Here is a 27,108-nt window from a genome sequence, read left to right on the forward strand (position 1 = left end):
GTTAAGCCGCTGCCTTCGGCTCAGGTCATGATCTCAGGGTCCTGGGATCGAGTCCCACATCGGGCTCTCTGCTCAGCAAGAAGCCTGCTTCCCTCTCTCTCTCTCTCTGCCTGCCTCTCCGTCTACTTGTGATCTCTCTCTGTCAAATAAATAAATAAAATCTTTTAAAAAAAAAGATTAAAAGAATAACAATTAGATTGACATCAGACTTTTCAATAGCAAGGAGATAAAGGAAAACAGAACAGTTTTTAAAAGTTTAAGGAAAATAATTTTGGACATTTTCCTTCCTCCCTTCCTGCCTTCCTTCTTGCCTGCTCTCTTTCTTTTCTTCCTTCTCTTCTCTCCTCTCCTTTTTCTTTCTTCCTTCCTCCCTCTCCCTTTTATTTCTTCCTTCCTTTCTTTCTCTCTTCCCCCCCCTCCTCCCTCCCTTCCCCCTTCCTTCTTCCGTCCATCCTTCCTTCTTTCTCTCTTTCTTTCTTTCTAAAAATTTTCTTTTTTAAAAAGTAATCTCTATGCCCAGCATGGGGCTTAAACTCACAACACTAAGATCAAGAGTCACATGCTCTACCACCAACTGAGCCAGGTTTTCTGCTTGGGAGCAATTTCAAGGCTGTGGTAGAGTAAAACCAAACAAAGCCCAACAAACTTGCTGAGTTGAGGAGAAAGAGTCTGGGAAAGCCAAGGCAGTTAAAATTTTCAGAGCAGTGTACCTGAGGGCGGGAAAGACAAAAGTTCCAGAAATTTGCATGAAGGACTCTCTGTGTCTTTGATTGAATACCAGTGAGGATGGGCATAGAGTAAAACCCCAGAAATCTGGGCAAGTACAACACCTAAAGAAAGATCACTGAAGTAGTAGGATAAATAATTTCCAGAGCTCACACAAGGCTGGGAAAACCTCTGGGGTCCCACCAACTAGAGTGGAGACACCTTGTCAAGTACATAAGGCATTCAGTAGAAACTCAGAAGGGCCACACCTTAGAAGGAAACTAAATTAGCCCTATAGTGAGGCTACTCTAGATAATCCCCAAAAGATCTTAAAAATGAGACTTGAAAGCATCAACGAATTCACACATAATTTAAAACTGCCCTCTGGGACAAAGTGTAATTCTAAAGAAAAATAACCACCATGGGTGCCTGGGTGGCTCAGTTGGTTAAGCCACTGCCTTTGGCTCAGATCGTGATCCTGAATTCCCGGGATTGAGTCCCTCATTGGGCTCCCAGCTCCGTGGGGAGTCTGCTTCTCCTTCTGACCTTCTCCTATCTCCTCCTCTCTCTCAAATAAATAAATAAATCTTTAAAAGAAAAAAAAACAAAAAAACCCAACATGTAAAACTTTCAAAATCCAGCATCTCACCACTAGACATATGAAGGGGTGGATAATGTAACCTATAACTGGGGTGAAAAATCAGTTAATAGAACACAGATCCACAAATGAGAGTGATGAGGGAAATGATAAATCAATATGTTAATACAGCTGTTATAAATATGTTACATATAAATATGTTCCTTAAGAATCTAAAGGAAAACATGAACATAATGGAGAAAAAAGTGGAAGACAGAATAAAGAACCAAGAGAACTTTAGGAAATAAAAAATGGCAGTATCTGATGGAAACAACCTAAGTTTTTGCCAATGGCTGAGTAGATAAAGAAACTGTGGGGTGTGTGTGTCTGTGTGTGTATAACACACACAGACACACACACACAGACACACACACCTATGGAATATTCAGCCATGAGAAAGAAAGAAATGCCATTTGCAACAACATGGATGGACCTTGAGGGCATTATGCTAAGTAAAATAGACAGAGAAAGACAAATATTGTATGATCTCACTCATGTGTAGAATCTAAAAATGATGAACTCATAGAAACAGGGTAAAACGGTGGTTACTAGAGTCTGGGGGGTGGGAGAAATGGGGAAATGTCGGTCAGTAGAGTATAAACTTCCAATTACAAGATGAATAAGTTTCGGAGATCTAATGTGAAACATGGTAATTATAGTTAATGGTACTGTATTATATACTTGAAAGTTGCTAAGGGAGATGGTCTTAAATGTTCTCACCACACACACACACACACACACAAAGGTAATTATGTGACAAGATGGAGGCATTAACTAATGTTATGCTGGTAATTATTTTGCAATATATAAGTGTATCAACTCAACGCATTGTATATCTTAAACTTACAAAATGTTATATGTGAATTATATCTCAATAAAGTTGGAAAGAAATGTATGATGGCTTATGACAAAAAAATGCAATATCTGAATTTTTAAAAATTTGCTGGATAGGACTGAGAGAAGGTTGAACACTGCAGAAGAAAAGATCAATGAACTTGAAGACATAGCAATAAAATATGTCCAAAATGAAGTGCAAGCAGTCCAGATGTCCATCAACAGATGAATGGATAATGAAGACGTGGACGTGGTGTGTGTGTGTGTGTGTGTGTGTGTAAAAAAGAGGATACTGTTTTTGTAGAGGCAAAATAGCAAAAACTTTAGAATACTGACACAGAAATAGACAAAAGAGATTGGAAGAAAATAGAACACAAAGTATAAAAACAAATCTATGGGATTTGTTACATGATAAAATCAACATTTCAAATCAATGGGGACAAGAAAAAAGTTTTCTATAAATGGTGTTGAGACAACTACCTATTCATGTGGAAATGAATGTAGCTAGTTCCTCATATGTAATAAACTCCAGCTATTTTAAAAGAATTTTTAAAAATTAATTTAAAAGTAATGTGAATAAATTATAAATAAATTTGTGATTATAGGTTAAAAAGGACCTTTTGAATGACCCATGAAAAGGCATTAAACAGAAAAAGAAATATTGATAAATTTGATTACATTAAAAAAACCCTTCGGTACAGCAAAAGCAGTTATGTTTCCCCATGCCCTCATTTTTCTTTTTGATTTTCAAAATCAAGGAATGGTTTTATGTATTTGCTCTTCTATATGTTGGAAATAATAAAATACTCTTTTTATTTTTTTTTAAAGATTTTATTTATTTATTTGACAGAGGTCACAAGTAGGCAGAGAGGCAGGCAGAGAGAGAAGAAGGGAAGCAGGCTCCCTGTTGAGCAGAGAGCCCAATGTGGGGCTCGATTCCAGGACCCTGGGACCAACACCTGAGCCGAAGGCAGAGGCTTTAACCCACTGAGCCACCCAGGTGCCCCTGGGTGCCCCTATATATACTCTTTTTAGATAGAAAGTCACCATAAGCAAAGTTGAATATCTAGTGGTGTATTAGGACAAGATATTTGCAATATTTATAACAAAACATTGAAATAATAAGAAAGAAAAGAATAACTCAACAGAAAAATAGAAAAAGGGTATGAAGAGGCTAGCATAAAAATACTCGGGAAATTCCTTTTACGAAGATGGCGCCGAAAGCTAAGAAGGAAGCCCCTGCACCTCTCAAAGCCAAAGCCAAAGCAAAGGCTTCGAAGGCCAAGAAAGCGGTGCTGAAAGTCATCTACAGTCACACACACACACAAAAGAAGATCCGCACATTACTTACATTCCAACGACCCAAGACTCTGTGTCTCCGAAGGCAGCCCAAACACCCTCCAAAGAGCACCCCCAGGAGAAACTAGCTTGATCACTACGCCATCATCAGGTTCCCCCTGACTACTGAGTCAGCCATGAAGAAAATAGAAGACAACAACACGCTTATGTTCATTGTGGATGTCAAGGCCAATAAGCACCAGATCAAACAGGCTGTGAAGAAGCTCTAGGACATTGATGTGGCCAAGGTCAACACCTTGATGGACCTGATGGAGAGAAGAAGGCATATGTTCTACTGGCCCCTGACTATGATCCTTTGGATGTTGCCAACAAAATTGGGATCATCTAATCTGAGTCCAGCTGGCTAAAGCTAAATACAGTTTTTTCATCATAAAAATACTCAAGGTCATTAATAAACACATAAATGCACATTAAAACAACAATGAGATATCATTTTTCATTCACCAGATTAGAAGAAATCATAAAAGTTCGGCAATATCAAAAATTTGCAAGGAGGGCGCCTGGGTGGCTCAGTGGGTTAAGCCACTGCCTTCGGCTCAGGTCATGATCTCAGGGTCCTGGGATCGAGTCCCGCATCGGGCTCTCTGCTCAGCAGGGAGCCTGCTTCCTCCTCTCTCTCTCTGCTTGCCTCTCTGTCTACTTGTGATCTCTCTCTGTCAAATAAATAAATAAAATCTTTTTAAAAAAAATTTGCAAGGATGTGAAAGAATAACAGTTATTTTCATACCCTGCTGGTGATGGGGCAAACTAGTATGAGCTGAAGGCATTTTGATAGTATCCGTCAAAACTGAAAATGCACATAACCTAGGTAACTATTCTAGAAAAACTGAGATTTGTGCAAAATGAGACAAATAAAATGTACTTGTTGTAACAGGGTAAATAAAATCTGGTCTTATCATATAATGTAACACTATACAACAATTAAATGAACTACATTTTTAAATGTGTATAATCTCAAAAATACTGTTGAGAAAATTGCAAAGAAAGTGATATGTTCTTTGATACAATTTATATGATATATATATATATATACATATGTATATATATATATATATATATATATATATAGTACATATATCCCTGGAAAACAGGACTGTTTTATGTATTTTCTTTTTTTTTTAAAAGATTTTATTTATTTATTTGGCAGATGGAGATCACAAGTAGGCAGAGAAGCAGGCAGAGAGAGAGGAGGAAGCAGGCTCCCTGCCGAGCAGAAAGCCCGATGCCGAAGGCAGAGGCTTTAACCTACTGAGCCACCCAGGTGCCCCTGTTTTATGTATTTTCATATAAATTATATGGAATGTTAATTTTATAGGTCTAGAATGATAACATAAAACTTATAAAAGTTATTACCTTGGGTAGGGGTATGGGCACTAGGATTTGAAGACATGGTTAAAAGGCTTTTTACTTTTGTCTGTAAAGTTCTTATTTTTTTTTTTTAAGATTTTATTTATTTATTTGACAGAGAGAGATCACAAGTAGACGGAGAGGCAGGCAGAGAGAGAAAGAGAGGGAAGCAGGCTCCCTGCTGAGCAGAGAGCCCGATGCGGGACTTGATCCCAGGACCCTGAGATCATGACCTGAGCCGAAGGCAGCGGCTTAACCCACTGAGCCACCCAGGCGCCCCCAAGTTCTTATTTTTTGAAAGTAAAATGTACTTCGGTATTACTTTTATAATAAAAATTAATTTTAAAGAATCCATTGCATTTGGCAGTAAGTATGTAATGGGTGAACTTTACTATATTTTCCAATGGATAAGTAGAGGCAAAAGGTAAGTGCATTGAAGAATGAAAATAAGTTCAGGATCTAGAGAGAGTGATTATAGACTATTACTCTAAGGAACTGGAACATGAAGGGAAATGGATAGTGGGTAAAAATACATGGGACACTAGATATAGGAAAGAGTCTTTTTTTGTTATAATATCTATATCTATATAAAATCTTTCCCATGTGTATGTATGTATATATATATATATATATATATATATATATATATATGTACACAATGTATAAGGAAAAGGCCTTTGGATGGGTTAAAAAGTAGAAATAGATTATAATAGGAGAGAAGGAATAAAATGATCAAGTGAATTATCTTGCCCTAAACATTTAGGGACTATGCATGTTTGTTAAGGATATGGTAGATTTAGAACATGGCTCTGCTTCTAACCAATGAACTTTCAAGGTTTTCTACCACCGTGAAAAGAACTTTAATGAGAAATTTGTCTATATAATTTTCTGATTATTTCAATAATTTTATTGAATTATTTTCAATAATTTTATTTTATTTATTTTTTTTAAGGATTTTATTTATTTATTTGACAGAGAGATCACAAGCAGGCAGGGAGGCAGGCAGAGAGAGAGGAGGAAGCAGGCTCCCTGCTGAGCAGAGAGCCTGATGCGGGGCTTGATCCCAGGACTCTGAGATCATGACCTGAGCCGAAGGCAGCGGCTTAACGCACTGAGCCACCCAGGCGCCCCTATTTTCAATAATTTTAAACCGAGCATCCTTAACTGAATATTTTTGTAGAGAAAATGAAAAAAAGTTACCCCAACAGAAATCCCCATTCCCAGGGAAATTTCATAAGGAAGTGGGAAATAACAGCAGTCGAACATGCCTCCATGAGGCAAGGACCAATAGCCAACCTTAAACAAACTCTCTTCAAATGCTTCAAAGCCTGAAATATAAAAATAATCACATTTAGACAAACTTATAATGGCCAACAAGAAAATTATTTAAGTAAATTCTGAAATATATAGTCTTTTTTGAGTAATTAGCTTTTACTAAGCTAAATCTTCCAGATTGTCCCACTGGGCTTGAAATGCTAATGCAGCTCATTTTGTAGGTCCATTGGATTATAAACTATTTCACATTTTGTAAAACATTTTTGTATCTAAACTATTTTAAAAGATCAATTTGTCTGTAATTAAATAACTATTTCTACCTTCCTTAATCTTCCTTGTAAATAATATAATGAAAGTAACCTATGTTTATTTCCATCAGTTAACTTTTAGAAATGACTTGTTTAATTTAATTAAAAAAGATTTTTAAAATTTATTTGACAAAGAGAGAGAAAGAGTGAGTGAGAGTACAGAAGCAGGGGGAGCTTCAGAGAGAGAGGAAGAAGCAGGCTCCCCACAGAGTAGGGAGCCCAATGTGGGGCTCAATCCCAGGACCCTGTGGATTCAGGGATCATGACCTGAACGGAAGGCATATGCTTAACCGAACTGAGCCACTCAGGTGCCCCTGTCTTTAGGCTCTTGAAAATATGCTCTTAAAAATATCTTGAGATATTTCCACTAAACTCTTATACTTGTTGTTTGAGTACCGTTATACTCATGAATAATCATCTTTTTAAAAGCCAAATAGATTTACCATTCTAGATATTAATATTTTAAGAAATATTTAAAAGGATTAGCTTCTACAATAATTCAAAGTTAATCAGGCATATATTCTGTGGGGGGGTGGGTAGGTAACAATCACGAAACAAAAATATTACCAAAATACTCAGCCCCTCTGAAAAACAAAATAAAAGAAAAGCAAAAACAGTTTAGAAGTGGACCTTATCCTTTATTAACTGGAAAGTAAATAGTTCTCCACAGAAAACCTGCAGCTCCCAAACAATACAAATGCTGTACAAGAGAATGTTATCTCTATACAAATAATTAAAGATGAGCTCTAATAAAGATCTCGTATCATTACAGATGATCTCTAATAGAGATCTCACATCATAATGATTCTCTTCATATCAGCAATAATGGTGACCAGAAGTAGAAATTATAAGATGCCAATATTTCTACAAAATCCTTTTCTCTTAGTTTTGCTTACAGGCTTCATTTGGAATAGCTATAACAAAAATTTTGCCTCTTTTTCTTTTCTATAAGCCCCTAATATTTAAAATATTTTTTTAAAGATATAATTAGAAATCTACCTGTGGATCAAGTCCAAGTCCAGCTTGTATTAGGATAATGGTAAGGGCACAGTTTCTTAAAGCTGAAGACCACCTGTTATTAATATGGATGTAATTACTGAGGAATGGAACATTTCTGACAGTAAAACCAGCCAGTAACATCCCTTAAAAGAAAGAAAATAAAGCACGTCTCATTCATTTAATTTTTCCAAGTTAGAAGAGAGAAATGTTTAATTTCCCTTCTTCATACACACTGTATCTCATTGCTTTGGTGAAGGGCAGCTTACATACAAATAGAGGAAGCAGCATAAAAAATGACATACCTTAAAAGGCTACAACAAGTAATTCAGTGTTGTTGGGACATAAAAGGCAAGGAAGGGAGTAGGAAAATGGGCAGGAGGGGACACATAATATAAAGCTAACCCCCCTGCAGCCTCCATTTGCACTGCTTTGCCAGAGTAATGCACCATAGGAAAGTTTTAGGAGGAAGTGACATAACGAGTCTTGGTATTTTCCACGTGATGGTCTTGATGAATTAGATAGACATAAAACTGGAGGGGAGAACAATTAGAAGGCTCTGCCATAGTCCATCAAAAAGTGGAAAACAAATCGCCTAAGCTAGGACAAGAGTGGAAGTTTTGGACAAAAAAAAAGATTCAATAAATACCTAGCAGGTGCTGAAAGGGTGCTGTGGACATAGAAAAGGTATTAGCAATAGGATGGAGTGATTATCTCTAATGAAAGTGTACTGAATATTTGGGTGTATTGAATATTTAGAAAATATGAGACACCACTAATAGACGTTCTTTCACTAATTTTCCTCTGTCCAGATGGAGAATTATATGGTAATGGTAATGATAAAATACTAGTTAGGCAGATGATGCATCCAAGAATGTACATAGTAGAGATGCCCATATAGCTTACTCAAGAGTCATAAAACCTTCTTATGCCCTAATCACTACAGTATTTGAATCTTATAATTGTATTTGAGTTAGGTTATCTACAGAAAAATTCAGTCTTTTCCAAATGTTTCTTTTTCTACAATATATTTAAAATTAACTAAAAAATGTCCTATTAAACAATAAGGCAACAGGAATCATATATTGGATATATTTAAATTATTTCAAAAATATTTTAAGAAAAAAATCTGTGTGCTCATTTGTAGAAAGAATAGTTCTAGAAATGAGCTATAAGCATACATATATGGTAAATACATAAATAAAGATCATATTACATTGAAATCTTTCTATATTATATCTATTCTGTCTAGAGTATGTTCATCATTTACATATAGTTAATAACAAAGAAAAAAGAGCTAACTGTACACTTACCAAGAAGAGGTGGAAGTTGAGGTACTGAAGGTATTCTAATGTGTTCCAAAAGCTTCCCCCCAATAATAGCACTATAAAAGATCATTAATAGTCCAAATAAATTTCCACCAGGGAGAACTTCAGTGCCAAAGAATGACCAGGCTACACACCATACCATAAAAATTGTAACTCCTGAAATATAAAAAAAATCATATAACCATATATCTACATAGACATATATATATACAAAAGATGAATTCTATTTTATCAAATGTCATTATTAATAGTCCTATATAATGAATGATACATAGCATTGACTAATGTTTGCTTGTTAGAATAATTGAAATCATATCCATTTAATATATATTCCAAAGTTCCTATCAATTTATGGGACAAGTTTTTAACAAAGTATTATTATTATTTTCTTTTTGAGGATACTTGAAATATGTTTAATAATAAGAGACAACCAACATTCTCTTTTTATTTTTATTTGCATTTATTCTGTGCAGTATTTACTCCTGGGCCATAAATTTTTGTTTCTTCAGTTTCTTTTGGGATATCGTTTTCTTCTGTGCAACCTCCTCTTCTGGTTTAGGAACAATCTGCCCTTTTTCAGTAAGGATCATCTTGGTGTGGCAAGGAAAGCTCATGTATGGGTTAATTCGATCTGAGCCCTGTAAATTCTGTGCTGCATCGTGGGGGCTTTGTTCACCCAGATGTGCTCAATGACCAGAGAATCAACATCTAAACCCTTAAGTTCAGCATTACTCTCTGGAATTTTAAGCATGGGCAGGAAAAATTCAGCACTCTTCTTGGGCCACTGACCCTGTGTCCAGCCCCACTGTTTGGCCTGGGCACACCTACCAACTTCATCATGATAGCAACGGAATGGCATTTACTGCTTCTGCAAAGTGACCATCAGTCAGATACTGGGTGGCTTTTTGAATATGCATACCCTTGTTGGCCTGGGCAGTTACATATGTGTTCCTAAAATGAGTACACAGATCTGAACCTCTAGATTTGCATAATTTTGTATGGTTTTCTGGGTCAAGCAAATAGTAAACCATTTTCTGAGGTCCCCTCAGGCCACTTGGGGGAAGAGCCAAAGTATTATCATTTAAAAAAATATTTTAAAAGTATATGTGAGTCCTTTAAAGTGCTAAACTGATTATTAAGAGCAATAAATATAACAAAATATTGTTGAATTTATAGCATATAGAGGTCTATTGGCTCAAAGCTGCTGTATACCACAGGAATTAAGTCAATGTTAAACTGAAGTAGATTGTGAAAAATTGAAGATAATAATTATAATCCACAGAGAAATCACTAAAACTAAAACCTCTAAAATATAACTAAAAAATTAACAGGGAAATTGAAATAGTGCACTAACAATATTTGGTTAGCACAAAAGAAGAAGTAAAGAATGAACAGAAAAACAAAAGACATGACACTTACAGAAAACAAGTAATAAAACGGTAGACATAAGTTCAACTAAACCAGTAATTATGTTAAATGTGTTTGGTCTAAATTCAAAAGGCAAAGATTATCTTACTGGATTAAAAAAAAGAGATCCAATTATTTGGTATCTATAAGAAAGATACTTTGGATGAAACAGATAAGCTGAATGTAAAAAGATGAAAAAAGACATTTTATGCAAACAATAATCAGGAGTCAAAGAAGTAAACCCAAGGGGACTTACAACTTATCTTAAAGCAAATAAAAATGAAAACACAGCATATCAATATTAACGGGATATGATGTGTACAGATGGAAAAGTATAGCTTTAAAAATATTAGAAAAAAAGAATTATCTAAAATTGACAATAAAAACATCCACCTTAACAACTTAAAAAAGAGAAGTAAATCAAACCAAAAGTAAGTAGAATGTACGAAATTAAAAAGATTGAAGTGGAAAATAATTAAATAGAAAACAAAAACATTAGAGAAAACCAATGAAATAAAAATTAATTATTTGAGAGCAATAAGATAGATATGTCTAGCTAGACTGACAAAGAAAAAAGAAGGTACAAATGACCAAAATTAGGAATTAAAGAGGAAACATCACTTTAGATTTAGAGAAATTAAAATAACACAAAGGAAATATTGTAAAAAACTTCAAGCTAAAAAACTAGATAAAATAGATAAATTCTACTTTTTAAAAAAAGATTTTATTAATGTATTTAACAGAGAGAGAGAGAGAGAGAGAGAGAGAGAACAAGCATGAGGAGTGTCAGACAGAGAGGGAGGGAGAAACAGGCTCCCCAAGGAGCAGGGAGCCTGATGTGGGGCTTGACACCAGGACCCTGGGATCATGACCTGAGACGAAGGCAGTTGCTTAACCAACTGAGCCACCTAGGCGCCCTGACAAATCCAGAGAAAGATACAAGTTACCAAAACTGATTCAAGAAGAAAGGAAAATAGAAATACCATATGACCCAACAATTCTGCTTCTGAGTATTTATACAACAAAAATAAAAACAGTAAGTCAAAAAGATATATGCACCCTCCTTCTGTTCACTGCAGCATTCTTTATAATAGCCGAGCTAGGGAAACAACATTAAATATTCATTTAAGGTGAATGGATAAATTGTGGTATATATATACAATCAAACATTTTTCAGTCACAAAAAAGAAAAAACCTGGGGTGCATGGCTGGCTCAGTTATTGGAGCTTGTGACTCTTGATGTCTTGGTAATTGAGAGTTCAAGCCCCATGTTGGATGTAGAAATTACTTTAAAATATTAAAAAAAGAAAGAAAAGAAAGGAAAAGATAAAACTCTTTGCCACTTGAGACAACGTGGATGGACCTTGAAGGTATTATGCTAAGTGAAGTAAGTCAGACTAAGACAAATACTGCATGCTCACCTCTACATGGAATCTAAAAATCAAGCTTACAGATATGGAGAACAAACTGATGGTTGCCAGAGGCAGGGATGGGGGTGTTGACAAGATAGGTGAAGGGGGTCAGAAGTTACAAACTTCCAGTTATAAAATAAATAAGTTACTGGAACGTAATGTATAACATGGTGCTATTGTTAGTGATACTGTATTATATATTTGAAAGTTGCTAAGAGTGTAGATCTTAAAATTTATCATTATAAGAAAAAAAGTTTCTGTGTATGATGATGGACGTTTACTAGATTTATTGTGGTGATCATTTTGTAATATATACAAATATGGAATCATTATATTGTGCACCTAAAAACTAATATAAGATTATATGTCAATTATACCTCTGTTTAGAAAATTAAAAAAAAAAAAAGCCAAATTGAGACACTTTCAGACAAAAGCTGAAAGAATGCCGTAAGACTTATACTGCAAAAAACACTGCAAGAAGATTTTTAGACTGAGGGAAAGAATTCCACATGAAAATTCAGATTGCCAGAAAGAAATGGAGAGAACCAGAGAATGTAAATATGTGGACAAATGTGAGACTTTTTTAAACTTAAAAAAAAGACTGTTGGCTTTTAAAAGCAAATGTAGAAGTAAGAATATATACATCAATGTAGAAGCAAAAAGTAAGAATGTAGAAGTAAAAGTATATATAAATCTTGCACTGAAGGCAGAGGAGGGATAAATAAAGTCATATTGCTGTAAGGCTCTTCTATATCGATGTGATGACCACAGGATATGTAGGTTTATGGTAAGTCTTGTAGTTGGGTAGTGTCAATTCTCATCTAATTTTTCTCCTTTCATACTACATTGGCTCTTCTCAGTCTTTTGCCACTTTCTATAAACCTCAGACGAGTCTGTGGGCGTCCACAGAGTAACTTGTCGGGGTTCTGACTGAGGTTGTATTGATCTATGGATCAAGTTGGAAAGAACTGGCATCCTGACAATATTGAGTTTTTCATGAACAAGGAAAATCTGTGCATTGACTTAGTCCTTTTTTTATTTCTTTCACTAGAGTTTTGCAGTTTTCCTTGTGTAGATCTTGTACATATTTTATTAGCTTTATACTTAGGTATTTTATTTTTAGGGGCTCTAATGGAAATAGTAATGTATTTTCAATTTCAAATTCCATTTATTCATTGTTGATACATATGAAGACAATCACCGACTTTTGTATTATTAACCTTCTATCCTGCAATCTTGTTATACTTGCTTATTTGTTGTCTCTGGAGTTTTCTTCTTGATTCTTTTAATTTTCTACCCAATCATGTCATTTATGAACAAGGGAAGTTTTATTTCTTTATATACTTTGTTTTTGTATTTTTTATTTCTTCATATGCTTTGTTTCTGCTTTTCTTATTGTATTAGCTAGGACTTCTAGTATGATATTGAAAAGGAGTAGTGTGAGAGGGCATCCTTGTCCTATTCCTGGTCTTAGTTGGAAAGCTTCTGGTTTCTCACCATTTAGTAGAATGGTGGCTGTGGATTTTTAGTCTATTTTTTTTTTTTTTATCAAGTTGAGGAAGTTTCCCTCTATCTGTAAATTATGATGGATATTGGATTTTGTCAAATGTTTTTCCTGCACCTATTACTATGATCATATGATTTCTCTTCTTTAGTCTGTTCATGTTATGGATTACGATCATTCTTTTTCAAATATGAACCAACCTTGCATACCTAGAATAAATCTCGCATGGTTGCATGATGTATAATTCTTTTATACATTGTTAAGTCGATTTAGTAATATTTTGTTGAGGATCTTCTTCTGTGCTTATCAGGGATACTGGTTTATGATTTTCTTTTCTTGTAATGTTTTTGATTTGGGTATGAGGCAAATGCTGACCTCACAGAATGGTTTGGGAACTGTCCCTCTGCTTCCATCTTTGGGAAGAGATTGTAGAAAATTGGTATAATTTCTTTCTTAAATGTTTGGTAAGATTCTCCAGTGAAGCCATTTTAGGTCTGGTGCCTTTTGTTTTGGGAGGTTATTAATTATTGATTCAATTTATTTAATAGATATATTCCTATTCAGATTGTCTATTTTTTTTTTTAAGATTTTATTTATTTATTTGACAGAGATCACAAATAGGCAGAGAAGCAGGCAGAGAGAGACAGGAGGAAGCAGACTCTCCGCTGAGCAGAGAGCCCGACGCGGGGCTCAATCCCAGGACCCCGGGATCATGACCTGAGCCGAAGGCAGAGGCTTCAACCCACTGAGCCACCCAGGCGCCCCAAGATTGTCTATTCTTGTGTATATTTTGGTAGATTGTGTTTTTCAAGAAAATGGTCTATTTCTTCTCAATTATCAAATTTGTGAGCTAAGAGATGTTCACAGTATTCCTTTATTATCTTTTTATCTTATCTTTAATATCTTTCTACAAGTCCATGGGTAGTGATGTAGTGATGTCCCTTCTTAAATTTTTTAAAATTAATTAATTTATTTATTTGACAGACAGAGATCAAAGGTAGGCAGAGAGGCAGGCAGCAGAGAGAGAGGAGGAAGCAGGCTCCCTGCCGAGCAGGGAGCCCAATGAGGGGCTCGATCCCAGGATCCTGGGATCATGACCTGAGCCGAAGGCAGAGGCTTAACCCACTGAGCCACCCAGGCGCCCCCCTTCTTAAATTTCTAATATTAGTGGATTATATATATCTTCTTTGTGTTTTTCTTAGCCTAGCTAGAGGTCTAATGAGCTTATCAATCTTATAAAAGAACCAGCTTTTGGTTTCATTGATTTTTTGCTATTTAAAAAAAAAAGATTGTACTTATTTATTTGACAGAGACATAGCGAGAGAGGGAACACAAGCAGGGGGAATGAGAGAGAGGGAGAAGCAGGCTTCCTGCAGAGTGGGGAGCCCGATGCGGGGCTCAATCCCCGGACCCTGGGGTCATGACCTGAGCTGAAGGCAGATGCTTAAAGACAGCCACCCAGGCGCCCCTAAATTTGATAAATTTTCCTCTAAGCACTGCTTTCACTGCATCCAAAAATTTTCATAAGTTGTATTTTTATTTTCATTTAGTTCCAACTATTTTAAAATATCACTTGAGGTTCCACATGTATTATTTAGAAATGTATTGTTTAATCTCCTAGTATTTTAGGATTTTCCAACTGCCTTTGGAATTTTTGCTTAAACCCTTTATAGTCCGAGGGCATATACTGTATGATTTTTATTCTTTTAGATTAATTATGGTGTTTTGTATGCATATGACAGAATGTGGTCCATCTTAGTGAATGTTCCATGTAAGCTTGAGAATAATGCATATAATCAGTGAACATATTTTTGCTATTATTGTGAAATGTTATGTGTTCAATCATTTAAGAATATTAAAAAAAGTTTTTGTTTTACCTTCATGTACTCCTTCTCTGATGCTTTTCCTTCTTTATGTAAATCTGGGTTTCTGACCTATATAATTTTTTTCTCTCTGAAGAATTTCTTTTAACATTTTGCAAGGCAGATTTACTGGTTTGATTTTTGTTGGTCTGAGAAAGTCTTTATTTCTCTTTCACTTTTTTTTTTTTTTTTAATTTGGGGGTGAGGAACAGTGGGAGACAGAGAGAGAGAGTGTGTGAGACTCTTAAGCAGGCTCCATGCCCAGTGTGGACCCTGATGCGAAGCTCAGTCTCACAACCCTGAGATTATGACCTCAGATCAAAAATCAGACACTTATCTGACTGAGCCACCCAAGAAACCCTCTCCTTCACTTTTGAATGATGATTTTGTAGTATACAGAATTTTAGGCTGGTGTGTTGTTTTTGTCTCAACACTTTAAATATTTCATTTCATTCTCTTTTTACTTGCATCATTTCGGCGGATATGTCAGATATAATTTTTATCTTTGCTACTCTATTACTAAAGTGTTCCCCCTCCCTGGCTTCTTTCAAGACTTTAAAAAATCTTTGATTTCCTATAGGTTGAATATGATATATCCAAGTGTAGTATTTTTGTTTGTTTGTTTATTTGTTGGTATTTATCCTGCTTGGAATTCTCTGAGCTTCCTGGATCTGTGGTTTTCTACCTGGTGTTAATTTGGGGGAAATTCTCAGTTATTATTGCTTTCAAATCTTTATTCTGCTGCCTTTTCTCTTCTTCTCTGCTAATCCCATTATGTTTTGTACTCATCCCACAGTTTTTGTGTATTCTGTTCCTTTTCTTCAATCTTTTTTTCCTCTTTACTTTTCAGCATTGGAATTTCCTAATGACAGATCCACAAGCTCAGAGATTTTTTCGTCAGCTGTGTATAGTCTATTAATGAAGCCATCAAAGACATTTGTTTCCATTACTGTTTATAATTTCTAGCATTCTTTTGGTTCTGAGGACTTCCATCTTCTCCTTACATTACCCTTCCATTCTTTTTTTTTTTTTAAGATTTTATTTATTTATCTGACAGAGAGAAATCACAAGTAGGCAGAGAGGCAGGCAGAGAGAGAGGAGGAAGCAGGCTCCCTGCTGAGCAGAGAGCCGGACGCGTTACCCTTCCATTCTTACGTTTACTTTTCCATTGGAGCCCTAAGTATATTGGTCATAGTTTTTTAAATTCACAGTTTGATAATTCCAACATCCCTGCAATATCTGGGTCTACTGATACTTTGTCTCTTTAAACTGTTTTTTTTTTGTTGTTGTTGTTGTTTGTTTGTTTGGTCTTTAAATACATCTTACATATTTTTGCTTAAAAGTGAATATATTGTCCTGGGTAAAAAGACCTTTGGTAATATAGTGGTAAGTTGTGTGGGGAGGGGAAGACTTCTATAGAGTTGAACCAGTCTTTAGTGAGCCTTTGCTCCTGCACTATGAACCTCACAAGTGCCTCTTAGTTTTGTTTTGTTTTTTTCCTATCCCATTAGGTTTTATAGGATGGCTAGTGGGGGTTATACAGAGGGGGTAAGTTTCGGTTATTTCTCTTTTCCCTGGTCAGTTTGGTTCAGATAAAATCCCCATAGGTTAGGTTCTGATAAAACAGTTTCTCTTGAGGGAAGGTATTCTTAAGAAGAGCAGAAAGCTCTAGTAAACTGCATATGATAACTTTCCCCCTCCGCCTGCCAGATGGCTCCTGGAGGTAAAACTCACAAAAGTGTGTTTCCCACACCATGACTGGCCTACCCCCGTCAGACTTATCCACCCTGAGTCCCTAGCCAATTTGTCAATTAAAATTTAGATATACCTACCCTAGAACTGGTTCTCACAGAGGTTTCTGCTCTAATAAGTTATGATCCTTTGTATCCACATGCCGTCTCCAATTTGGGGGGCAGTTATTTGCCCTCTAGCCTTACTTTTTTGGTGGAACTAAGAAGAATCGTTAATTTTTCAGTTTGTTCAGCTTTTTATATGTTAAGGTGGAGGGATGATGCTGGACCAGAAATTCAAAGTGTCTGGGATATTATTTTTGAGCTCTAAACTTTCAAGACTGCTTACTTCATAACATTGATGATAAGATTTTAATGGAGAAAATCTGGCCCTAAGATTATTTGAAAGTCATAGTTGGACATACAATAAAGCTTTCCTTTCATTCATTTAAAGGAAAAACAACTTTAAGAAAATAGTTATAAAGTACTTTTTATTGAAAACAAAGTATCTTTATTGAAAGCAAACTTAAACAAAAAAAGAATAATAGCCTAAGACCTAAACTTATTTCCCTAGAATATCCATTTCTTTGGTACTAGGCAAGCTACCACCCGAATAAAAGACATAAATAGTGTGATTAAAAGTGATGAGACTGATTTCTGCATGTGGTTGAGAGTTTAGATTTCTTACTAAATTAACTTATATACATTATGGGATTGGTGAATTAAATATGATTTATAGAGAAACTGCAGCTCTATCTTCATTATCTAGAATATATGCTATTATCTAGAAAATATGTTTTTTTTTAAGATTTTATTTATTTATTTGACAGAGAGAGAGAGAGAGAGAGAGATCACAAATAGGCAGAGAGGCAGGCAGAGAGACAGAGGGAAGCAGGCTCCCCGCTGAGCAGAGAGCCCGATGCGGGGCTTGATCCCAGGACCCTGAGACCATGACCTGAGCCGAAGGCAGAGGCTTTAACCCACTGAGCCACCCAGGCACCCCTAGAAAATATGTTTTAAGAGTTTCTGTACACCAATATAGGGTGTACAGTTGTGTGTGTGAGACAGAGATAAGACACAGACAGACAGATGGAGATGGAGACAGAGACAGAAAAAGAGAATACAAGAATATGCATCCCCTAAGATAGAAACATGGAAGATCCTTTTCCTATAAATTTCTCTGAATTTGAAAAATCAAAAATGAAAGCAAACAAAGGGAAAACCAGTTATAAACCCAAGTATGTTTGTAGTTGCAATACTGGTGTTATAAAACTCCTAAATTAGTTCCTGAGCAAACTGCAGTTCTCAATCTCAGTGGATAATCTTTGGTGACCAATATATTTTCCTCTCTTCACAGGCCCTGACCCTACTCCTAACAATTGCTGTATAGACAATGCCCACTACACAGAGTATACGGTCATGGGAATGTGCATGTAAGATCTATGTGCAGAAATTATGTTTACAAAAAAGTCCAATCACTTTTCACTGTCGGATATTCAAGTTCAGCTTTAGAATCCTTAAAAATATTGATGTTAAGGGGCACCTGGGTGGCTCAGTGGGTTAAAGCCTCTGCCTTCAGCTCGGGTCATGATCCCAGGGTCCTGGAATCGAGCCCTGCATCGGGCTCTCTGCTCAGCAGGGAGCCTTCTTCCTCCTCTCTCTCTGCCGGCCTCTCTGCCTACTTGTGATCTTTGTCTGTCAAATAAATAAATAAAATCTTAAAAAAATATATTGATGTGAATTAAAAAGTAACTTTTACTAAGGGAAAAATTAATTAGTAAAATTTGGTTTCAAAAGTTTCAATTTAGCAAGCAGTAAATAGAGTAAAATTTTAGAAGTGCCTGAGGGCTCAGTTGGTTATAAGTGTCTGACTCTTGGTTTCTGCTCAGGTTGTGATCTCAGGGTCATGAGATCAAGTCCTGTGTCAGGCTTGGCACTCAGTGCAGAGTCAGCTTGAGATTTTCTCCCCACTTTTCCCTCTTCCCCTCCCCTAGCTTGCGCATGTGCATGCTCTCTCTCCCTCTCAATAAATAAAATCTTAAAAAAAAAGAAAATTTTAATACTTCAGTTACTTGTTCCTCATATTTTAAACTAAATATTGTTCTCTATAGGCTCTATACTTATGGAGACCAAAATCTAAGTTAAATCATATAGAATATCTAGAAAAAAATCAAGAAAATCTTTTATTAATATTAGGTGACAACATATAAATATATGACAATGAGATGCTTTAAAATTTTAATGGTAAGGCAAATTTATATAATCTTTTACAAGGCAGCAGCTCTTTAAAAATTTGGGTCCTAATTTTACTAAGAACCTTAATATTGCCAGAGGTATAATGTTCATTCCAGCTGACTTAAAACTAAATATCAGAGGTACCTGGGTGGCTCAGCTGCTTAAGTGTCCAACTGGTGATTTTGGCTCAAGTCATGATCTCATGGGTTGTAAAACTGAGCCCCACATTGGACTCTGGGTTCCATGGGAAGTCTGGTTGAGATTCTCTCCCTCGGCTCCTCTCCCCACTCTCACTCTTTCTCTCTCAAAAATAAATCTTTAAAAAAAACTAAATATCAAAAGTAGGGTTTAAATAAAAATATTTAATCAATGCCCATTCTTTCTTTTCCTCCCTTCCTCCTCTTCCTCCCTTCCTTCTCTTCTTTCCTTCCTTCCTTCCTTTCTTTCTTCCTTCCAGGTAGGCTCCACACCCATTGTGGGGCTTGAACTCACAACACTGAGATCAAGAGTCAGATGCTCTACTGCCCTAGTCAGCCAGGCGCCCCTTAATCCATGCTGTTTCTAATCCCCAAGATTTAATAGAAGAAGTCATGAAAAAATTAAAATATGTATCTGTTAAGCAATTATTATTAGTTTTTGACAATTAAGGAAATATTTCCTCTTTGTTCACATATTGCTTGTAATAAGAACTGAAGTATATAGCTAAAGTGTACAGTAAATATATAGATTTAGCAGTGGCTTTGTTGGTTCGTGTTTTAATATTTATCATATTTATCAAATTAGGGGCACCTGAGTGGCTCAGTCAATTAAGTGTCGGCCTTTGGCTTGGGTCATGATCCCAGGGTTCTGGGATCAAGCCCCTGAAAATCAGGCTCCTTGTTTAGCGGGGAGCCTACTTCTCCTTCTGCTGCTCTCCCTGCTTGTGCTCTATCTCTGTCAAATAAATAAAGAAAATCTTTAAAAATATATATTTATCAAATACATCTCCGGTTTTCTCTCTACTTACACTTCTTATTTCACATACCATTTGTAATAAATTTATTCAGTTTTCCTTGTGGAGGACAAGAAGAAGTCTTTTCCATCTGTGGTTTTGTTTCCTCTGTTTGTGACAAGACTGTTTCCTTAGTTTCTTGATGTTCACTAATACTACTATCTTTGACGATCTGAAGTAAAGCAAGGAAATCTTTGAAGAAATACACTTTTCATACAATTTTATGACAGTACAAAACCACCAAATCTCATAATTAAATTCATATCATTACTGTCACCCTGGAGAATTACACATATAAAAGAATATTCATGCACTATATCAATAGGTATTTGAGGATGTCACAGGAGAGCACTTTGTAGAGCACCTTGATTTAGCTTTTATAGACTTGAGTCCCTGCTATTTTTAATTTGTGATTTATGCATACTGAATAAGTGAGCTATAGTGTAGGCAGAATAATTAAAACTGTTCCTCTTCAGTCTTACTGCCAACGATTATTTAATAAAACTTTTGTAGATTGAAAATACAACTATGTTGGAAAGGAGGTAAAATATAATTTTACTTGGACTCATTTCTTTGAAAAATTATATAACTGGAAAAAAATGAGAAAAACAGATCAGGCTTTCAGAAATTTAAGGTTCATGCTCCCACTATTAATTATAGATAACATCCTTAGGTAATTCATGGGTTTAGCTGCATCTTCCAGGCTTTTAATGTAGTTAGTCTAATTATGAAACTGCTGACTTAGAAAAAAAAAAAGACATCTTAGTTGGTAAGAATATTGAGAGGTTTCTACCAAGGTAAACAAAACAAGACAAAAAACAAAACAAAACAAAACAAAACAGAGTAGCATTAACCCTGAAATAGAAATCATCAGTTTTGCCTCATTGTCATGATGTGTGTGTGTGCATGCACATGTATGCATGTGTACACACAGTCCAACACTTTGAGTGTATTGATAATACTTTGAGTGCAGTGGAGAGAGAACACTGGATTATCAGAAGAAATGGTAACAAAGGCTAGAGGCATGGACATATTAAGGAAGCAAAGAGGAAACATTTAATGACTAGGGAGGTAAAGGCATCATAGCAGCTGATGTAAATGAATTATGTAGTTCTTTTAATATCAAAGTTCTTTAAATCTGATCGTGATTAATTTGTTGGAGTTCTGGTATTAAGACTTCTGTGGAAGTCTGTCACTATACACAAGGGCCAAGGTAAAGACACAAAGATGAATTTTGATTAGTGTGCGTCAAAGGTCATATGAGGTAAGACCATACTATTTTAAGTTTTATTATTTCAGAATTTATAACAAATTGACATAGACTAGGATAAAGTCTTTATAGACAAATAATTTGAATCAATGGTGAATATTTTAAATATTTAAAAGAAGAAACTTTTGGGCCCTTGAGAACTATAGAAACTGTTTTAAAAAAGTAAACAGATTTTTAAAAAGTAAATAATTTATAATTCTAATCATAAGCAATTATTATGGAGTAAAATAGACCAACAGGTCTAAGACTTACTCTGTACTCTTAGAAAAATAAAAACTTGGTTCTTTTCAAATATATAACACAACATTTTAATTAATTTCTTTACCTCTTGCAGTCTAAATTATTGAGTTTTTCCTAGATATGGCAAGAAATAATGAGCCATATTTCCATTATTCTTGATATCTGAATTCTTTACTCCAAAATAATCTTTAGTCACCCCTTTCCATCTTTTCATTCCTTTTGCTCATTTCTTAGTACTTGTTTAAACTAGTTATTTTTAAGTGACCCCTTCTCATTTTTTAACCAGACATATAATAGAAACCTAACTGGTAAACTTGAACAATAAACTTTAAGATCAGATTGATTTTTATATTGTACATTACAAAATAGTTTTAGGTTTTTACCTGAGAAGTTGTAGATGATGGGGTGTTTTTATCCTCCAAATGTTCATTTTGTGATTCTGTGGTGTACATGCTAATGTTTAAAAGAAAAACAATTTGAATAAAATAGTACTATACAGACATCTGAAACAAACATGTGTAAGAGGGATTAATTTTTTAATGATTTTTTATCATAAAGTTGTTTCACAGTCAAGCCAGATATCTTCATAGTTAAGACAGCTCCAAATATTCATTGTAAAGTTATGAAGCAAAATCATATACAGATGTTTTAAAAACCATTATTACACAGAAATTTAATACCTCTCAGTAGTTCATAATGGTAGGTCATGTCGTAAAAGCATGTATCAGAAAACCCAGTTCTTTATTTTATGCACTGAAATAATTTCCAGCATTTCAGTCACATCCCTGTCAGAAGAGTGCAAATTTTTTAAAAATTAAATATGATCAACTGCAATTATACCTACATCTGTAAGTTACTGATATATAGTATCTTTATATGTAGTCCATTTGAAAGATCCATAGGTGCAACATTTAAACAAAATAAAATAAGTTTCATGAATGAAACAATGAACTAGAAAAAAAAAGAGAACGAAATGGGACCACATCAGGAGAAGAATTAGGTCTGGAAACTTATTTTAAAATATCTATTATTTCTACCTTCTCTGTGATTTTTGCTGCCATAAAAATATCTTTCAATTCCTGAGTTACTGTTGAGGACAAAATTAAAAACTTTAAGTCTGAATTTTTAGGTACTTGATAAGACCAAACCCCACAGTATTTCCAGTATCTAGACTTTTTAAAAAAGACAAGCAATTTTAATAATGAAAATTTTTAAAGTATCATTAACATTTGAGTATCCACCACATATGCCAGGTGCTTTACATTTACTGCCTCATTTTAATGAAGTAAAATATTAGTGTACAAAATCCTATAAGGAATCATAACTAATTTATGACATTAAAACAGAAAATAACTTTTATTTTTAAGATGTGATGAAAAATAGCTAAGTCCCTTTAAAGTAAAATTCCATTTTAATGAAAGGGAATATAGAAACTAATTTGGTCATTAGAATGAGAACCTGTCATTAACTGTTAGACTAGAAGTTAAAAGTGAGTTAGCTGTATGAACAAGGAGGTTAAGTGAAATCACCTAAGCTGTGTCAAGTTCTGAAAGGATAGGCTGAGAGCTAGAAATATTAAGAAATTTGAGCTGGAGTGCACAAGAGTTGTGAGGTCGGGGCACAAAGTCCCATCCATACAATAATTATTGAATGTCTATTCTTCTAGGCTTTGAAGATAAAACAGCAAAATAACATAAAACAAAGGTAGGTTTCTGCTCTTATGGAGATGATATTTTTGGTGAGAGGAAGAGAAAGACAATATATTTTCAGGTTGTGATTAAGTACTGGAGAAAATAAGCCTAGAAGATGTTACAATGATCATCAAGGTGACATTTGAGCTGTGACCTAACTTAGGAGAAACTGTGAGTCATAACTAGGCAGGTAGACAGGAAGAGGCAAACATAACACCAAGAATCATATAAGACACCAGGCAGCGTATTTTAAAATCCACAGCTATGTTGGAGCACCTGGGTGACTCAGTCGGTTGAACCTCCAGCTCTTGGATTTGGCTCAGTTGTGATCTCAGGGTTGTGAAATTGAGCCCTGAGTCTGTCCCTGTGCTCAGCACAGAGTCTGCTTAAGATGTTCTCTCCCTTTGCTCTCCCCCAGCCCCCACTCTCTCTTTCTCTAAAAATCAATAAACAAATCTTTAAAAAAAAAAAAAGTCTATAACTAGGTCATGGTTAGGATAGCAGGACTTGGAATCCAGGCAAGCGGACCATGCAACAGAACTTCAAAACCTAGATAAGGAGTCTGAATAATAAATGTACATGTTAGCCACTGTAAGAGAAGTTTGATACTGTGTCAAGTAACTTTTGTGCCTGGCAACTACTCAATACTCTCTTTACGTATCTGCCAAGAGAGGAACTGTAGATAGTAAGCAGAGCAACTAAAAGTAAGGACTTCGGAGCTGAGATAGAAAAGTATTTCACCCCTTTATCTTTTAATAACCTTGAGGAGTGATTTATTTCCATAGGCCTCAATTTCCTTACCGGTAATAATATATTGCTAAATATATTGGTTATTGTGAGGATTAAATGATATAAAAGCTGATACAAGTTGGATTAAGTTAAGCACTTAACATGAATCATTTCCACAACACTATGAGTTTTTTTTAAATTAACATATAATATATTATTTATTCAGGGGTACAGGTCTGTGAATCATCAGTCTTACACAATTCATAGCGCTCACCATAGCACATACCTTCCCCAATGTCCATCACCCAGGCATCCTATCCCTCCCTCCCACTCCAGCAACCCTCAGTTTGTTTCCTGAGATTAAGAGTCTCTTATGGTTTGTCTCCCTCCCCGGTCTCATTTTGTTTAATTTTTCCCCCTCCATACCTCTTATGTTCCTCCACCCTTCCTCTCAAACTCTGCATATCAGAGAGATCATGTGATAACTGTCTTTCTCTAATTGAGTTATTTTGCTTAGCATAATATGAGTTACTTCTTATTCTCATTTTATAGATGTTGAAACTGAGACCCACAAAGGGTAAGTGGTTTTCCCAAACTCACACAGCTAGCAAATGGCATAGCTGGAATTTGAACCAAATACTCTTTAACACTATTTAAATCCTTGTTAACCTTGGTATCATCTTTTTCCTTTTAGTTATTCTGGAGCTGTTACACTGTGGATTTAAGTTCCATTTTCTTTTTATTTTTTAAAAATTTTTATTTATTTGGCAGACAGAGATCACAAGTAGGCAGAGAGGCAGGCAGAGAGAGAGGAAGGGAAGCAGGCTCCCCGCTGAGCAGAGAGCCCATGCCTATGCCCGGCTTGATCCCAGCCCCCTGGGATCATGACCTGAGCCGAAGTCAGAAGCTCTAATGTACTGAGCCACCCAGGTGCCCCTTAAGTTGCATTTTCATGGTGACTAACATTATTTTCACATATTTATTGGCCATTTGAATATTTTCTGTAGTAAAGTGTTAGTTCAAATCTCTTGCTCATTTAAAAAAAATGTATTGGCAGACTTTTACTGATTTTTTTGAGTTATTTATGTATTCCAGAATCAAATCTTTTATTAGATATATAAATGGGCAATGTTGTCTTCTATTCTGTGGCTTGCCTTTTCACATTGATGATGTCTTTGAACGAACAGAAATTTTTATTTTAATTTAGTCTAATTTATCTTTTTTTCTTTATAATTAGAGCTTTATTATTTTTTAAGTCTTTGCCAACCCTGAAATTATAGGGTATTCTCCTATATATTTTTCTAGACGCATTAATGTTTTGCCTTTCACATTTAAGTCTAAGATCCATCTGGAATTGATTTTTATGTATGGTTGAGAAGAGGTAAAATTCATTTTTTCTCGTATCAATATCAAACTGACTTAGCATCATTTATTAAGAAGATCATCCATAGGGCACCTGGGTGGCTCAGTCACTAAGTGTCTGCCTTTGATCCCAGGGCCCAGGGTCCCAGGGTGGAGCCCTAAGTCGGGCTCCCTGCTCAGCGGGAAGCCTGCTTCTCCCTCTCCCACTTCTACTTGTGTTCCCTCTCTTGCTGTCTCTCTGTCAAATAAATAAATAAAATCTTAAAAAAAAAATCATCCTTTACCCATTGCATTCCAGTGTCACCTTTGTTGTAAATCAGGTGACCACATATATGTGAATTTATTTTTCATTTTCTTCTGTTCCACTGGCTATTTGTCTATCCTTATGCCAACACTACACTAGTACTTGTATAATAGGAATTGTTACCTAGTGTTGGAAGTTCTCCAGTTTTGTTCTCCTTCAGAGTAGGATTGACTCTTTATCTCTTTATATTTCCACATAAATTTTAGAATAAGGTTGTCTATTTATACACACACTCTTACTTTCTCTCTCTGGTGGAATTTTGACAGAAATCGCATTGAATAAAAAAAAATTGCATTGAATCTGTAGGTCAATTTGGGGAGAACTGACATCTTAACACTACGATTCTTTTAATTCTTGAACACTGTATCTCTTCATACTTAGATTTTCTTTAGTTTATCTTAGAAATGTTTATAGTTTTCAGTGTAGAGCTCTTACATATCTTTCATTACACCTATTTCTAGGTATTGATGTTTTTTGGGATGTACCAAATGGTACCATTTAAAAAATTTATTACTTGTTTTTTTTGCTGGTATGCAGAAATACAAGTAATTTTTATTTATTTACTTTATATCTAAGCCTTGATAAATTCACGTTATTCTAATGATTCTTTTAGATTTCTAAGTACACAAGCACATAGTCAGCAAATGTTTTATTTCTTCCTTCCTAAATTTTATATATTTTATCTTTTTCTTTCCTTATTGCACTAGTTGTAACCTGTCTTTACGGTTTTATATCCTTGTTGACCTTGGTATTGTCTGTCCTCAATATTTGTTTTAATATATATCTGTTGGCAATACATTCCTTATTTGTTTGCCTTAAATGTCTTTATTTCACCTTTACTTTTGAAAGGTATTCTCACTGAATACAGAATTCCATATCAGAAGTTATTTTCTTTAAGAATTTTAAAGATGTTCCTCTCTATTCTGGCTCCCATGATTTCTATTGAGACATTAACTGTTAATTCTTACCATGCTCCTTTGAAGATAATATGTTCTTGGCTGATATTAATCATAGTCATTAAAAAATCTTCTCCCATTGTGATAAAATATATATAACAAAACACTTGCCATTTTAAAGTATACAATTCAGTGGCATCAAGTACATTCATATTATTAAGCAACCATCACTACTATCATTTCCAGAACTTTATTATTCCAAACTGAAACTCTGTATCCAACTTCCTATTAACTCCCCATTCTCTCTTCTCCTAACTCTCTGGAAACCACATTCTACTTTCCATCTTTATGAAGTAAAGTACTTTAAGTAGCTCAGATAAATGGAATCTACAATATTTGTCCTTTTGCATTTGGTTTATTTCACTTAATATAATGTCTTCAAAATTCATTCATATTGTAACATGTATCAGAATTTCCTTCCCCTTTAAGGATAACATCCCATTGTATATATATACCACATTTTGTTTATCCATTCATTCACTGATGGATATTTGTGTCGTTTCCACTTTTTGTCTATTGTGAATAATACTGATAAGAACATGGATGTACAGATAACTGTTCAAGTATCTGCCTTCAATTATATTGGGTATATACACAGAAGGAAATCTGCTGGATCATATGGTAAT

At 35.1% G+C, this 27,108-nt stretch overlaps 1 protein-coding gene and 2 pseudogenes across 3 annotated transcripts in view; 1 reads left to right on the top strand and 2 right to left on the bottom strand.

Annotated features, from left to right (window-relative positions):
• Positions 1 to 27,108, bottom strand: part of SLC9B1 (solute carrier family 9 member B1) — a 62,766-nt gene that overhangs the window by 23,062 nt on the left and 12,596 nt on the right. For all 3 annotated transcript variants that reach the window (XM_047718104.1, XM_047718103.1, XM_047718102.1), the window contains 5 exons: positions 21,824 to 21,893; positions 19,964 to 20,102; positions 8,775 to 8,945; positions 7,465 to 7,607; positions 6,083 to 6,210 (listed from right to left, as the gene is read on the bottom strand). In XM_047718104.1, coding sequence (XP_047574060.1) covers positions 6,083 to 6,210; positions 7,465 to 7,607; positions 8,775 to 8,945; positions 19,964 to 20,102; positions 21,824 to 21,892 — 650 coding nt within the window. In that variant the 5' untranslated portion in view covers position 21,893. The remainder of the gene's footprint in view (positions 1 to 6,082; positions 6,211 to 7,464; positions 7,608 to 8,774; positions 8,946 to 19,963; positions 20,103 to 21,823; positions 21,894 to 27,108) is intronic.
• On the top strand, positions 3,388 to 3,911 carry LOC125093230 (60S ribosomal protein L23a-like; annotated as a pseudogene).
• On the bottom strand, positions 9,231 to 9,820 carry LOC125093229 (60S ribosomal protein L17-like; annotated as a pseudogene).

Source organism: Lutra lutra, chromosome 2, assembly GCF_902655055.1.
Source record: "Lutra lutra chromosome 2, mLutLut1.2, whole genome shotgun sequence".
In the NCBI taxonomy this organism is placed as follows: domain Eukaryota; kingdom Metazoa; phylum Chordata; class Mammalia; order Carnivora; family Mustelidae; genus Lutra; species Lutra lutra.